The sequence below is a fragment of the Mesoplodon bidens genome (genome assembly GCF_964165515.1).
Source record: "Mesoplodon bidens genome assembly, chromosome: 1".
NCBI lineage: Eukaryota > Metazoa > Chordata > Mammalia > Artiodactyla > Ziphiidae > Mesoplodon > Mesoplodon bidens.
In genome coordinates, this window is record NC_138176.1 from 194,740,521 (window position 1) to 194,757,008 (window position 16,488).

The 16,488-nt window shown below is 40.2% G+C and overlaps 1 protein-coding gene across 1 annotated transcript; it reads right to left on the minus strand.

Annotated features, from left to right (window-relative positions):
* Window positions 1-7,138: 7,138 nt before the first annotated feature.
* LOC308620438 (uncharacterized protein C4orf36) lies at window positions 7,139-14,188 on the minus strand (the record flags this gene model as incomplete). The annotated part of the gene is made up of 4 exons (XM_081239987.1): window positions 14,132-14,188; window positions 13,002-13,133; window positions 7,904-8,058; window positions 7,139-7,272 (listed from the first exon to the last, which is right to left on the minus strand). The coding sequence occupies exons 2-4, from the start codon at window positions 13,064-13,066 to the stop codon at window positions 7,139-7,141; spliced, it is 354 nt and encodes a 117-aa protein (XP_081096113.1). The 5' UTR covers window positions 13,067-13,133; window positions 14,132-14,188.
* Between the last annotated feature and the right edge of the window lie 2,300 nt (window positions 14,189-16,488).

Below are 16,488 nucleotides of genomic sequence, written 5' to 3' on the forward strand. Positions count from 1 at the left end.
TAGGGGACTTCCCTGGCGGTCCAGTGTTTAAGACTCCGTGCTCCCAATGCAGGGGGCACAGGTTTGATCCCTGGTTGGGGAACTAAGATCCCACATGCTGCATGCCATGGCAATATATATGTATAATTTTGGTTTGATCTCTCTATATATCTTTATATATATAGAGAGAGAGATCTAAGCAAAATTATAATCTATATTTAGAGGGAGATGGAAATGTTATGTATGTGTGGTGAGGATGGAGGAAAGAAAAGAAACAAAATGCTATCTTCAACATTGGGAAGTCAATAGATTGTGCCTAAAAAGTCATAATTATGCCTAAAAAGGAAAAACCAAGAAGTAGCAAAATAAAAGTGTTATTTAGAGACATGGAGGTAAAAAACAAAATAGGTGAAACAGGTAAAAGTAGTTGCTTCTGAGAAGTGGAAATGAGTGTTGGGGATACACAGAACTACTGTTTTTGAAAACAAATCTTTATTTTACCCTTTAAAATACATTTAAAACTGATAATTTTTTAAAAGAGAAATGAACTGAGTTCCATTGAAATTAAGAAATTTTCTCAAGGATACATAATGAATCAGGGAAAGGAGGGAGGGAACTAGAACTCAGACCTGTTAGCTAAAACCTAGAGTTTTGTTTCTACCACTGTCTTAGATATCTGATTTTTAAGAAATTAAAACTTACTAATACAACAGCGTTAGACACATTGTACAATATATTTTTGGACTTTAAATAAGAAGATATTTACAGTTCTCAAGGAAACTGTTGGAGGATTAGTGACAATGACCCTAAAAGGGAAGAGTATAAGCTACTTGGTGGGATGTGAACTACAAAAATAAACACAAAATTAATCCCACTACTGTCCAAGATATATGTTGATGCAGCTGGATGTGATTAATTTTTTTAAGAAAACAGCAAATTGGTTTTGATTTCTAAAGAAATAGAAACACACTGAATTTTTGCTAAAGACTGATCTTTGGTTGTACAATCATAAAATGGTATTTTCCACATTTTAAGCAGTTAACAACCTGGCTGCCATATCAATGATAATAACCTAGGTGGAGGAAAGAAAAACTAGTCAAATGGGAGAAAGAACAATTGGAGGGGACAGATGTGGAAAGAAGAGGTAGAATTGTGTAACAGAGTGAAAGTCCCAACTCCCAGACTTTCAGCCAAGAAACTTTGGGAGTGGTTCTGGTTGGCAGATAAGCATCTTTTTTTTTTTTCTTTTTTTTTTTTTTTTTTTTACTTTTTTGGCCATGCACCTCACAGCTTGTGGGATCTTAGTTCCCCAACCAGGGATCAAACTGACACCCCCTGCAGTGGAAGTGCAGAGTCTTAACGGCTGGACTGCCAGGGAAGTCTCGGCAGATAAACATCTTACACAAAGCACATCTGAATTTTATAAAGGCAAACTTGAACTAGGAATGTGGAAGTTCCACCTCCTCAAAGTTATACAACCAAGGCTGCATACAGACCCTAAGTTTCTGACAACTTTTCCCAGGTCTGAGGATCACCAAGTCAAATGGGTCACCCACATAAAAACTCTTAAGAGCAACAATCTCCATTTGAGCCATCATGTCACAGATAGAAGAAAGTATCTCAAGATAATTCAGACAATAGCTTCTAAATATTTTAATTCAGACAATAGCTTCTAAATATTTTAAAGCACCAACCACCAGATACAACTCTCTAATAAGAAACCAAACTGTGGACCCACAGGTGGATTATGGCCCCCTATGTATGCTTTGATTGGTCTATCTTTTATAAAATTGGAAATGTCCACATTTATAAAACCTGCATTTCTGTAATTACAGATGAACTGATATGATATCTAGAAATTACTTCAAAATAACCCAGTTATGGGGGCTTGGGATGGTGTGGAAAGTGAGAGAGCATAAGTGAAATAAAATTGGCCATGAGCTGATAAGTGCTGCTGGATGATGGAAACATGGAAGTTCATTTTCTTACTCTTACTACTTAGGTATGTTTGAAATTTTCCACAATAACAAGTTGTGCTCTTCTTCATCTTTATTTCCATTTTCTCTTGAAAAATTGGAAGATATACCCTCTGGGGAAAATTGAATTGGAAGATTTTCCCCCTGGTGCCATTCTAGAATGGCATCAATAGGCCAGAGCTAAGAAGCTGCTGCCCCTTTGAAGGAGATGCATGCTCTCCACTTCTCCTGTCTCTGGATTCCCTTTATGGCTTCACTGGCCCATTTTGTTCATTTATGTTACCTAGTTGATATTGGGATGCATGGGTTTGCAACCTCATCTTTATACATAACCCTAAAATTCCAGTGTACTATCAACATAACAGAAATCGCATATTTGTAGAGTGATGTCAGCAAGATCATAGAATAGGAAGTCCTAGGCTCTCGATCCCTCAGAAGACACTGACTTAACAATAGACAGACCAAATTGCACTCGTGGGAACTCCAGAAACCAGTTAAGATGTTGTACCACCTCAGGTGAACACAAAGCCAAGAAGAGATGCATCAAAGCAAGTAGGAGAATTCATGACATTTACACACCCTAGCCACTCCCTCTCCCTGGCACAGTATGGGATGATCAAAAGGAAAATCCCAACTCCCAGCTTCTCCCTCAGGAAGGAAAGAGAAGAGTAAACTGTGTATCCAATGTTCTTTTCAGGGGCTCCTCAAGAGATTCTGTCTCACCTGACTCAGAACACTGATGGGAACAGCAGTTTGGATACCAGGTTGGGGGCCATAGAGAACGAACACAAGCACTGCAGTTTGTTATAGCCCAGAGACAGTGTACTATCACAGACAGATAACAGTGGGAGCAAGAGATTACAGGCTCCAGTGAGGAAGTGGACAAACCTCTTTTACCTGGAAATTATACACACAAACCCAGATAAGATGCATCTCCAGAAAGGTTTGAGAGGTCCACAAAATCTCTAGCCAGGCTGATTGTTGAAGTTCTTCCCCCATATGTTGAAATTCTTCCCCCATACAAAGTCAGTCTGTAAAGACTGGCTTTTCAAATGCCAAAATCTCACCAAAGATCACAAAGCCTACAAAGAAACAAGTAAACATGGCCCATTCAAATAAACAAAATAAATCTCCAGAAACTGATCCTAAAAAAATTGCAGATCTATGAATTACCTGACAAAGAATTCAAAATAACCACCTTAGAGATGTTCAATGAGCTAAAAAGAGAACACAGAGAGACAACTAAACCAAATTAGGAAAGTGATGTATGAACAAAATGAGAATATCAACAAAGAAAAACTACACAAAAGGAAAGAAAACAAATGCTGGAGCTGAAGAATACAATAACTGAGCTGAAAAATTCACTGGAGAGGTTCAACAACAGAGTTGATCAAGCATAAGAAAGAATCACTGAATTTGAAGAAAGATCATTTAAAATTACTGAGTCAGAGGAGTAAAAAGATAGAAGAATGAAGAAAAGTGAAGAGAGTCTAAGAGACTTTGTGGGGTACCAGGCAGACCAACTTGATATACATTATGGGAGTCCCAGAAGAAGAAAGCCTACATGAAGAAATAATGACCAAAAACTTCCCAACTTTGAGAAAGAAAATGGATATTCAACTTCAAAAAGCTCAAAAAACTCCATCTAGGATCAACCAAAGAGATTTCCATTGAGATGCATTATAATAAAACTGTTAAAAGTCACAAAGAGAGAATCTTGAAAGTAGTGAGAGAAAAGCAACTCATCGTGTATAAAGGAGCTCCTATTAAATTATTAGCAGATTTCTCAGCAGAAACCTTGCAGGCCAGAAGGGAATGGGATAATATATTCAAAGTGCTGAAAAGAAAAAAACTACCAGCTGGCAATTCTATATCTGGCAAAACTGACCTTCAAAAATTAAGGAGAAATTAAGACTTTCCCAGATAAACAGAACTAAGGGAGTCCATCACCACTAGACCTGCCCTACAAGAAATGCTAGAGGGAGTCCTTCAAGTTGAAACAAAATGACACTAGATAGTAACATGAAAGCATCTGAAAGTATAAATGTCACTGGTGAAAGTAAACATATAGACAAACACAAAATACTGTGATACTGTAATGGTGGTGCTCTTTGAATGCTGGTATAGAATTTAAAAGACAAAGCATAAAAAGTAAATATAAATCTATACTAATGGGTATACAATATAAAAATATGTAACTTGTGACATCAATAACAAAGTGGAAGGGGTCAGAGATGTAAAGGAGCAAAATTTTAGTATGCAAATAAAATTGTTACAGTTTAAAACAAATTTTTATAACTTCAACACGTTTTATGTAGAACTGTATATTTGTTCATTCTTATCTTTGTCTTGAACTGTTTGAGTCCATATTCAATCACACCATGGCTACCTCTCCATAAAAATTATCCTACTGCAAAAAGTAAATACAATTATGAAGTACTTTCTATTACAAAACTTTGACCATATGGAAATTTTCAATCAATGATCAATAAATGTTTATTAAGGGGCTACATGAGTTAGGCATCAAGATAAGGCACCAGAGTACAAACATAAGTAAGAAACTGTTCCTCTTCTTATGTCATTTCAGGAGAGAGATGTACATACACATATTACATATATTTTGTGATGTAATTTTACTTAAATATGTACAGTTTAAAGCAGGCTCAAAAATATATACCTAAAAACACAATTAGAAGAATCTTAAAGCTGCAAGCAGAGATTTTTCTCCCAAGAGAATGATGGGAAACTAAAGTTTTCTCAAATCCCACCTTTTCCCAAGGAATATTAAAATGTTTAATTCCGGAAAGCTTTTTGCAAACAGATACATACTTCATCCATTTTCACAACGGCTCTGAAGAAGGATGGAAGCATGTAACTCATACCCCCAATTAATGTTTCTAACTAGGGGTGTAAGGTTCTGAGGTGAGGAGTAAGATGCTTAAGGTCCCCTGGTCGCTCCTAAGAACAGACATAAACTAATACATATGTTTCTGAGTTACACAGTGGCTTTTTTCACACAAATTTTCCATGCTTCTTTTAAGAGAAAGACATAAGTGACAAGCTGATTATCAGAGATTGTTGCTTATAAACAGGAAGATCAGGATATGCCATAGGTACAGTGGCCAGATTTTGAACTAAAATGTCAGGTTGGAATGAAATAAAGCCACTTGCAACAACATGGATGGACCTAGAGATTATCATACTAAGTGAAGTCAGACAGAGGAAGAATTATCATATGATGTCACTTATATGTGGAATCTAAAAAAATGGTACAAATGAACCTATTTACAAAACAGAAATAGAGACACAGATGTAGAAACAAACTTACGGTTACCAAGGGAGAAGGGAGGGAGAGATAAATTGGCAGTTTGGGATTGACATATATACACTACTATATATAAAATATATAACTAATAAGAACCTACTGTACAGCACAGGGAACTCTATACAGTGCTCTGTAATAACCTACATGGGAAAAGAATCCGAAAAAAAATGGATCTATGTAGATGTATACTGAATCACTTTGCTGTACACCTGAAACTAACACAACATTGTAAATCAACTATACTCCAATATAAAATAAAAATTAAATTTTAAAAAATCAGGTCATACGGTCTGGCAAGTACATATACATTGACAAGAATAAAACCAAATTTTTGAAAATTCAAGATTTCTGGTCTCTACAAAGGTCAACAGAGTCAGCCCAATGTCATACATATTCAATACTAAGATTACAGCAGTACAAAGGAAGTGTTGATCACACTAATAGCTAACACTAGAGTAATTCTCACTGTGTACCAGGCAGTTTTCATTTAATCATGACAATTCTATGAAGTAGTACCAGTATTACTCTTATCTTATGTGATGTAAGATAACTGAAGCTCAGGACATAAGGTAACACCCCAGGTCACACCACTAGCAGCAGGCAAGCTGGGATTTGAAGAAGGCAGCCAGGTCTAAAGTATGTACTCTTAAATACTATGCCATAATACCTTTCATAATGAGGCTAAAATACCAGAAGATCATAAAATGCTTACTGGATCATCTAACACTAAATTGTGCTTAAATATAACTTTCACATCCAAGTGTGCTTTACTGGATTCGAATTCTAGGAAAATTTGTTCATGCAAATCCAGTTCTTTCCAGTTAATTCCACATTCTCCAACCACTCTGTACAAATAAAAGATTTCCTCACAGATGCTGTCTTTGTATTTTCATATCATTTTCACACATGTATGTGTGTTCCACATGCTCCAGAGGGTATCCCAGAAAGACAATATGAAATTAGACAAAAGGAAAAAAGATGGTTTTTTAGAAGAACAAAAACGAAGTAAGTTCTACTTGCCACTTTAAAGTACCACATGAGTTGAAAACAGACTTGAGGACACAGAGGGCGGAGGGGAGGCTGGATGTAGTGAGAGAGTAGCATTGACATATATACACAGCTAGTGGGAAGCTGCTGCATAGCACAGGGAGATCAGCTTGGTGCTTTGTGACCACCTAGAGGGGTGGGATAGGGAGGGTGGGAAGGAGGGAGATGCAAGAGGGAGGGGATATGGGGATATATGTATACATATAGCTGATTCACTTTGTTGTACAGCAGAAACTAACACACCATTGTAAAGCAATTATACTCCAATAAAGATGTTTTAAAAAAATAAAGTACCACATGAGAATAGTAAATGATGTTTCATTGAAAACTGAAAACTAGAGAGTTACTAAAATGAAACCTACAATTTTTCTTAATCAAACAAAATTTTTCAGAGTTAATCACTTTATAAATAATTTCCCTCTCTCCTTTCTTGGTACTTCCTTGGGGTCTCAAAGATAAAAATTCAAAATATTCTTCAAAATAATGTCTCTTGGTGGGGGGATGCCTCTGACAAGGAGTTTCCTCTTTCCTTAGTGCAACTTTACAAAAATCAAAATGAATAGCACAAATGACTCGATGCCAGCTACATTTTCATTTACTTACAGTACTGTTGCTTGTGATACAAAGGTACAAATACGTGACTGGGACCCAGAAGATCTGTTCAGAGCTGTCAACTAACCCACAGGAGCTGGTTCATCCACCAGGGGGCATTCAGATGACTGCACCAAACTTCACACAGTGGAAGGTCAGAGCCCTTCATCCTCTTTGGATGCAGAAAGCACAGAGTACGGATTCAACTATGAGATGACTGTCACTTAGGTAGGAGAGGTCTTCTCAAACCAACTGGCCTTTCCCTTAGGGAAAACTGAATTTCCTCGGCTGCATTTTCCTCACATTTCAGGTTATTCAAGCGCTCCATTTCATACTCCCTTTCAAGTTGGATGGCTGAAAAATAAAATACATGATGCAATCCAACTGACATTTTTCACCAGGCATAATTTAGTCAAAACTGAATATTTAGCACACAGAAAAATTCACATTCTTGAATACTAAACAAGACAGGGCTACATAGATAGGGAGTATGGGTGTGAATGATCAGATTTAAACATTTGTCTAATAATCAAAATAACACACAAAATTTGCAATTTATTAAAATAGTTCCTACAGAAACGTAGGGACACCAAGGGGGGAAAGCCCAGAGGGAGGGGGTGGGTGGTGATGGGATGAACTGGGAGATTGGGATTGATATATATATACTAATATGTATAAAATAGATAATAAGAACCTGCTGTATAAAAATAAATAAGTAGGGCCTCCCTGGTGGCGCAGTGGTTGAGAGTCCGCCTGCCGATGCAGGGGATACGGGTTCGTGCCCCGGTCCGGGAGGATCCCATATGCCGCGGAGCGGCTGGGCCCGTGAGCCATGGCCGCTGAGCCTGCGCATCCGGAGCCTGTGCTCCGCAAGGGGAGAGGCCACAACAGTGAGAGGCCCGCGTACCAAAAAAAAAAAAAAAAAAAAAAAAGTAAATAAAATTCAAATAAAAATATATAATAAAGTCGTTCCTTCAGAACTTACATTCTGCTGAAGGGAGCACACCATCCTTAATGGTTTTACATTTTTTGAGGTGTATAGAACTACCAAATGCAATTTCTTCCAAGAAAGGCAACTTGATGTTGGCTAAGTTTGTGTACCAGGTCTTTGTGAGTAATACAAGTTCCCAGGGTTCCTGTCTAGGGCAAAAATTCATTAATTCATTCAATAAATATTTATTGACATCTACTGCAGGATACAGAGAAGACATTTGAACTCTCAGTTCTATTTTCCACTAGACATTTTGGTTTACAGGAGAGTGAGTATTCAAGATTTTTCAGAGTTGCAAACCTAGCCAGGAGAAGGAGCCTTATATTAACTAATGTAGAGATATACTGAAAATGACCATAAATTATAATGACAGAAATTTTTGCTCAAAAAACAGCCTCTTTGGAGTCAATCCAATCTTTACATGTCCTTAAAGAGGATGTAGTTAAAAACTGTAAGCTTGGGACTTCCCTGGTGGCACAGTGGTTAAGAATCCGCCTGCTAATGCAGGGGACATGGGTCCGAGCCCTGGTCCGGGAAGATCCCACATGCCACGGAGCAACTAAGCCCAAGTGCCACAACTACTGAGTCTGCTCTCTAGAGCCCGCGAGCCACAACTACTGAAGCCCATGCTCCTAGAGCCCATGTTCCGCAACAAAGAGAAGCCACTGCAATGAGAAGCCCGCACACCACATTAGAGAGTAGCCCCTGCTTGCCGCAACTAGAGAAAGCCTGCACGCAGCAACGAAGACCCAACGCAGCCAAAAATTAATTAATTAATTAATTAATTAAAAAAAACAACTAAGCTCCAAGTCTTTTTTGGCTGATCAAAAATATGATCACATTAGGGACGGAACAAAGGGAATACTCACACGTTGAGCAGAGTGCTTGGCACACACTAAGCATTTGAGTGTGTGATCTGATTTTAATCTTTACAACTACCATGGAGGTAGAAAAGGAAAACAAAGACTCAGAAGTTAACAGAGAACCAGAGCTGGGATGTAACCTAGGTGTATATAGAAGCACCAGTACCAAGAGAATCCTTAGAAAACTGGAGAAGGGAATGAAACCCCAAACTACAATATTTAAAAATAATCACAATGAAATTTTAATGGATTGTTTTATGTATCCTAATTTGGAACTTTAAAATATCAGCTATGTTTCTCATCTACAGTCAACGTGAGTTCATATGCATGAGGAAAGATGAAGGACCTGCTTTGGTACCAGTAGGGGAAGTGAGTGTATTACACACATGCCATCTGTTTTCCTCCTCCAGCTTAATTCTTACTTTATCATCTAACTTTAAGGAGTGACTTGACGTCTATAATTTTTATAAATGCACTTGAACAAATATACAAAGATGTATTTACAAGAATGCTCACTGAAGCATTGTTTGTCCCCCCAAAAAAAACCCCACAAAATAACCTTAATATCTATCAAGAAGAGCCTGGTTCAAGAATATACAGTGGAGACCAGACAGCCTCTTCAATAAATGGTGCTGGGAAAACTGGACAACTACATGTAAAAGAATGAAATTAGAACACTACCTAACCCCATACACAAAAATAAACTCGAAATGGATTAAAGACCTCAATGTAAGACCAGACACTATAAAACCGTTAGAGAAAAATACAGGAAAAACACTCTGACATAAATCACAGCAAGATCTTTTATGACCCACCTCCTAGAGTAATGAAAATAAAAAGAAACATAAGTGAATGGGACCTAATTAAATTTAAAAGCTTCTGCACAGCAAAGGAAACCATAAACAAGACGAAAAGACAACTCACAGAATGGAAGAAAATATTTGCAAATGAAGCAACAGACAAAACATTAATCTCCAAAATATACAAACAGCTCATGCAGCTCAATATCAAAAAAACAGCCCAATCAAAAAATGGGTGGAAGACCTAAATAGACATTTCTCCAAAGACGACATACAGCTGGCCAAGAGTCACATGAAAAGATGCTCAACAGCACTAATTATTAAAGAAATGCAAATCAAAACTACAATGAGGTTTCACCACACACCGGTCAGAATGGCCATCATCAAAAATTCTACAAACAGGGGCTTCCCTGGTGGCGCAGTGGTTGAGAATCTGCCTGACAATGCAGGGGATACGGGTTCGAGCCCTGGTCTGGGAAGATCCCACATGCCACGGAGCAACTAGGCCCGTGAGCCACAACTACTGAGCCTGTGCGTCTGGATCCTGTGCTCCACAACAAGAGAGGCCGCGACAGTGAGAGGCCCGCGCACCACGATGAAGAGTAGCCCCCGCTCGCCACAACTAGAGAAAGCCCTGGCACAGAAACAAAGACCCAACAAACCCAAAAATAAATAAATAAATAAATAAATAAATTTAAAAAAAAAATTCTACAAACAACAAATGCTGGAGAGGGTGTGGGGAAAAGGGAACCCTCTTGCACTGTTGGTGGGAATGTAAGTTGATAAAAGCCACTGTGAGAACAGTATGGAGGTTCCTTAAAAAACTAAAAATAGAACTACCGTGTGGCCCAGCAATCCCACTACTGGGCATATATCCTGAGAAAACCATAATTCAAAAAGACACATGTACTCCAGTGTTCATTGCAGCACTATTTACAATAGCCAGGACATGGAAACAACCTAAATGTCCATCGACAGATGAATGGATAAAGGAGAGGTGGTAGGTATATATAATGGAATATTACTCAGCCATAAAAAGAAATGAAATTGAGTCATTTGTAGAGGTGTGGACGGACCTAGAGTCTGCATACAGAGTGAATTAAGTCAGAAAGAGAAAAACAAATATTGTATATTAATGCATATATGTGGAAACTAGAAAAATGGTACAGATGAACCTATTTGCAGGGCAGGAATAGAAAGGCAGACGTAGAGAATGGACTTGTGGACACAGTGGGGGAAGGGGAGGGTGGGATGAATTGGGAGATTAGGTTTGACATAAATACACTACTGTGTGTAAAATAGATAGCTAGTGGGAACCTGCTGTATAGCACAGGGAGCTCAGCTTGGTGCTCTGTGATGGCCTAGCTGGGTGGGATGGTGGGGGAGATAGAAGAGGGAGGGGATGTGTGTATGCATATGGCTGATTCACTTCGCTGTGTGGATGAAACTAACACAGCACTGTAAAGCAATTATACTCCCCCCCCCAAAAAAAAAGAGCAGCCTGGTTAAACAAACTATAGTACATACATGTAGTGAAAGAATGAGATTTATCCTTGTATGTTAATTTGGAAAGATGAGCAATAAAACAGCTAATGCTGGGAATTCGCTGGCGGTCCATTGGTTAGGATTCTACTCTCTGCCCAGGGCCGGGATTCAATCCCTGGTCAGGGAACTAAGATCCCACAACCCGCATGGCGTGGCCAAAAAAAAAACAGCTATGCTTACCTAGCACCTACTACATGCAAGACACTGTTTTAATCAGTATACACATATAAACACATTTAATTACCAGAGTAACACTATGAAGTAGGCAGATGTTATTGTTATGCTCATTTTACAGATTAGGAAACAAGAACAGAGATCAACTTGCTCAAGGTCACAAGGCTTGGGTTTGAAATTTCAACCCAGAAAGTCAGACTGTAGAATCTGTGCTCTTAACCACTAGGCTACACAAGATATAGGTGGGGAGGGAGCAATATAATCCCATGTGTAAAAACATGTGTGTGTATATACATATGTGTGTGTGTATCTTATGTAACAGACAGAAATTCTAAAAAATATATAAAACATTTTACCTGAGCGAGATTGGGCAGGTAGGGCAGGGATGGCAATGCGGATGTGAGAGGTAACATTTTTATTTTCCTTTCAAATGCTTCTATACTGTTTGAATGTTTTTAGTGTATTTTTTTATAATCTTCTAAAAATACTTAATGAAAAAAAGCCCAAGGTGAGGAGCTGCCTGAGCTAGTGAACTCCAAAGACTGCTACTACCATTCTATTCCTCTTAATTTAGCTGCTCTTATAAATAGAATATCAAGTATTTTCTTGTGAGAATAATAGAGAAGACACTGGTTTTGCAGATATTATTCGTGACATAAAATGCTATATAGCCAAAACCACAGAATCAGTGCTTTAAATCATTCTCCAGATACAGGAATATCTTCGTTATAAAAATTATGTTTACAATAATGACTACAGTGGTATTTGTCTATAGTTCAATGTCTAAATACATACTGAACTAACAAATCTAAATAGAATGCAATGATGAGTTCTCTCTGGTTTTCCCATATCTCTGGTCTTACAACCCAGTGGGGTGTCTCCATTTACTTATTAGAACACTGTCAAAAAGTAAAATTCAATTGACTCACCACGGTAATATGTCATACATTGTGGCAGAGAGGTTTAAAAAAACAAGTCCAAATATTAAAAAAGGTAGCACAGAGTGAAACTACCATGTAGTAGCAACCCATGTTTATTATGGGTTTACTATTATGTCAGGCAACATGCAAGTACCTTACATACATTACTTCATTTGTATTCCACACCATATAGGTAGGTATTGATATGTCCATTTCACAGATGTGGAGGCCAAGGTACAAAGAAGTTAAGTAATTTGCTCAAGGCAGCATGGGGAGCCAGTGGCAGGGCCAGGCTTTGAGCCCAGGTCTTCTTGATGTCCACACATTGCCTGACAAAACGTACAGGATGCAAAACTGACTCTCTGAACCAGCTAATTAAGTGTTCTGTTAAGATATATCTGATACCAAGGCATTTTTAGGTAGATTTACACTATCTAAAGAGGGCTTTTAAAGTGGTTGTCTGCATTGGAAAATGTTGCTTTGGAGTAAAGAAGACTCAGACTTCTAACCCTGTCACTTCCTTACTACATGACTGTGGGACCTGGATCATACCACTTCTTCAAACCTCAGTTTCCTCATTTCACAGTGTTGTTTTGTTGTAAAAGCCAAGTAAGAAAATTTATAAATCCTTATAAAAGCATTTTCCTTTTAAAAACATCAGTACCCAGACACCTGAGAATGCCTCATATAGTCCGGTATCTCATGGGGAACGTAAGGGTATCCAATACTTTTATTTTAAAAAGGACATTCCCCAGCCCAAGTCAATGCTTACCAGGATAAATATACTTACACTTTATAACAATTGCACCTCAAAATGGTTTCCACTGCGTTTTTTCTTGGCAAGCCATAAGCCATGGTGAATTATTACAGTCCAATTTCCTAATTGTCTGATGTAATGACTCAGATATTCTGTTCACTTTGTCTGAAATCATTGCAATGCACCTAATTAATATTAAAATAAAATATCCACTTGAATATTTTTAATATCCAAATAATAAAAAAGATTCAGAAAAAAATTTTCTGAATGTAAGAACGTCCCTAATCAACGTTCACAGGACTGAATTCCTAATGTAGAACTGTGTTCTCTTTTATTTTCCATGAACTCATTTTATCATGTCTTGCCATGTAAGGAGAAAATGCCAGGTGAACAGCATCGGCATGCCGGCCCGGTATATTGTCATTGCCTAAGTCTACCAAACTGGCTCAAATACCTCATCACCAAAAGGTGTCTGACTGTGGCAATGTTAAGCGACAAATAGCTCTGCGGACACAGGAACTTCCCATCCTCCGCCAGAGAACTTTAAAGGACGCAAACCTTCCCAGGTTTTTCCTTTTTCAAAAATCTGAATTTAGGGGCTTCCCTGGTGGCGCAGTGGTTGAGAATCTGCTTGCCGATTCAGGGAACATGGGTTCGTGCCCCGGTCTGGGAAGATCCAACATGCCGCGGAGCGGCTGGGCCCGTGAGCCATGGCCGCTGAGCCTGCGCGTCCGGAGCCTGTGCTCCGCAACGGGAAAGGCCACAACAGTGAGAGGCCCGCGTACCGCAAAAAAAAAAAAAAGAAAAATCTGAACTTAAACCAAAAAAAAAAACAACCTCTGAACTTAAAACGTGGCCCACTTCAAGCACCACTCCCACTTCCCTTCCAGCGCAAACTTCGGGATTAGACTCCCCCCCGCCGGACGCGGAGACCCCGGGAGGAACCCGCGGCCTGCAGGGCCCGGAGCCAGGAGCGGGGGAATGAAGGGGATGGGGAAAGGAGGGGGAAGGGCGGGAGAGGGAGAAGAAGGGGAGGGCAGGCCCTCGCCGCTCGCGCCTCAAACCACCGCCCCTCCCAGCCGCACCACACACGCGGTGGGCGTGTCCACTCCGCCCGGGACTCGCGAGGGGGGTCCTGGGACAGGCCGCCGACGCCCGGTTACCGGCGGTCTGGGGTCCGGGAGGGTCGCGGTTCCCTGGAGATCGAGGGCAGAGCGCGCGCCCATCTAGTCGCCCATGGCCGCGCACACGCCGCAGTCCCGCTCCTCCTTCCTGCTCGCGCCGGGAGCTGCGGGCGGCCCTGCGTCAAGCCCCAGCCTCAATAAAGGGCTTTGTGGTGCCGGCCCCGACCGCGAGGAGGCCGGGGCGCCGGGCCCGGGACACGCGCCCCGCGGGGTCCCCTCGGGGCGGGGGCTCCGCGTCCCAGAGCCGAGGGCCGGCTCACGCTTGACAGGACAAAGCCCACAGCGACAGAAAGGGCTGTAAGCGAGGCCTTTCCCTAAAAACGACGCTTCTGAGTGTGAGGGGGTTGTGTGAAGCGACCTGAGGAGTTGGTTTGGGGGCAGCACTTGCAGAAACGCCCCCGGTTCTGACGTGCTGACCGTGCGTGAGTCTCACGGGTGCCCTGCAGGAGCGGAAGCGCTGTTAGTGCCCGCGGGCCCCGGTGCGTCGGGGCCGCTTTAAACCCTAAGGCTCGAAACACCTCATGTGTGTTAAGGGCAAAATAGGATCTGAAAACGTGGCCTGATGGACTAGTTTCTGAAGTCACTACACTGGTGATTCGGGATGAACCTATATTTTAGTACGTCAGGTGGTCACCACAACATCAAATGAAAATATTAATAGTTTACCTCTATTTTGTGTGACGGTTTTGAAGTCAGAACTGGTTTGGAATTCTAGTTCTGCCACTTGCTGACTTTAGATCTTGCCTACGTAAGTTCTCTAAGCCTTAATTTGTTCACCTGTAAAACAAGTGTAATATTCTATATCTTACGGGGTTGTTGTGAGGTTCAAAGATCGGGTCTGTAAATTCTCTGCCACAGGGTAAGTGCCCAATTATATAATTTTGAGCCTAGTACCAACTTTATGGAATAGGCGAGGGATTACTAATTCCAATTGTAGAGAGGAGGAATGAACTAGAGAGGTTAAAGGACTGCCCAAGGTCAGATAGCTAGTGAGTTACAGGGCCAACTTTTGAAGCTAAACGCAGTATCCTTTCCACCCTGACAAGCTACTTCTGATACTAGCTCCTGCCTAATTACAGCTGGCTGGTAGTGTTGACCCACCTGTAGAGGATATTTTTGTGCCTCCCAGAAACAAGAAGATGAGGACTCGCTTGCTCTTTAACATTTCTGTTCTAGTACCAATGGAAAAGGAGCAGCCAGGAGTGAAAGGGGGTGTTAGTATTTTAACACAAGGAATGGTGAAACCATTAATGGATTGTGAAATCAAAGCAGTAGATTTTCACCCGAATTTTTTTAATGGATTAACGTAGAATGGCGGGAAGGGGTAATGAGAATTACAACATGCAAATAAGTGTTCTTAAGTATCATTTTGTGGAACTTTCAATTCCGTTATACATATGTACTCATACACATACCTGTGTGTATGTGAAGTTTCAGTGTAAAATACAGTTCTCTCTGTGGATCTAAAAAGTTTGAAATCCACCATCTAGGATCATTTCATTTTAGAGACAAAACAGAGACCAAGTTGTTAACTGAGGTCACACCCAGATGGGTCAGAGATAGGTCACCTTACAGCTGGAGTGGCCATGGTTTCGTGGCCTGTTTTCTTTTTTTAGATGAAGAAACGAAGACGCAGGGAGAGAATGTGGTGGGTCCAGGGTCACGCTGAGAGAGATCAGTCTGTGATTTCTCCATTTGGGAACTCCATTTCCTGTATACATATATTATTCCTGAAAATTGTGTTTAGTTATTTCCTATATGACTCACTTTGAATAAATGTGGTGGAAGTTAGAGCATGACTTCTCAAACTAGCTCATAAAAGGTATTGTGGCTTCCTTCTTGCCCTCTCTCTTAGATCACTAACCCTGGAAGAGGTCTCCTGCTGTGTTGGGAGAACACTCAAGTCAGCTTATTGACATGCAGAGGAATCAAGGCCTCTAACCAACAACTGGTGAGGAGCTGAGGCCTCTTGCCACCAACCATGTGAGTGAAACATCTTGGAAGCAGGTCCTCCAAGGCTCAGGCAAGCCTTCAGATGACTGTAGTCCCAGCTGATGTCCTCACTGAAACTTCATGGGAGATCCTAAGCCAGAACCACTTAACTAAGCCACTTCAGGATTCCTGGCCCTGAGAAAAAACAAGATAACAAATGTTCATCATTTTAAGCCACCAACCTTAGGGATATTTGTTACAGAGCAATAGATAACTAATGTACCATTAAGTATCTTATTGTAAAAGGAATATTTTACATAGAAGAAAATAGCCATATTTTTATAATTGAGATTAATGGTTTGATTAAAATGAACCGTAAAAACACATTATGCTTTACTGACATT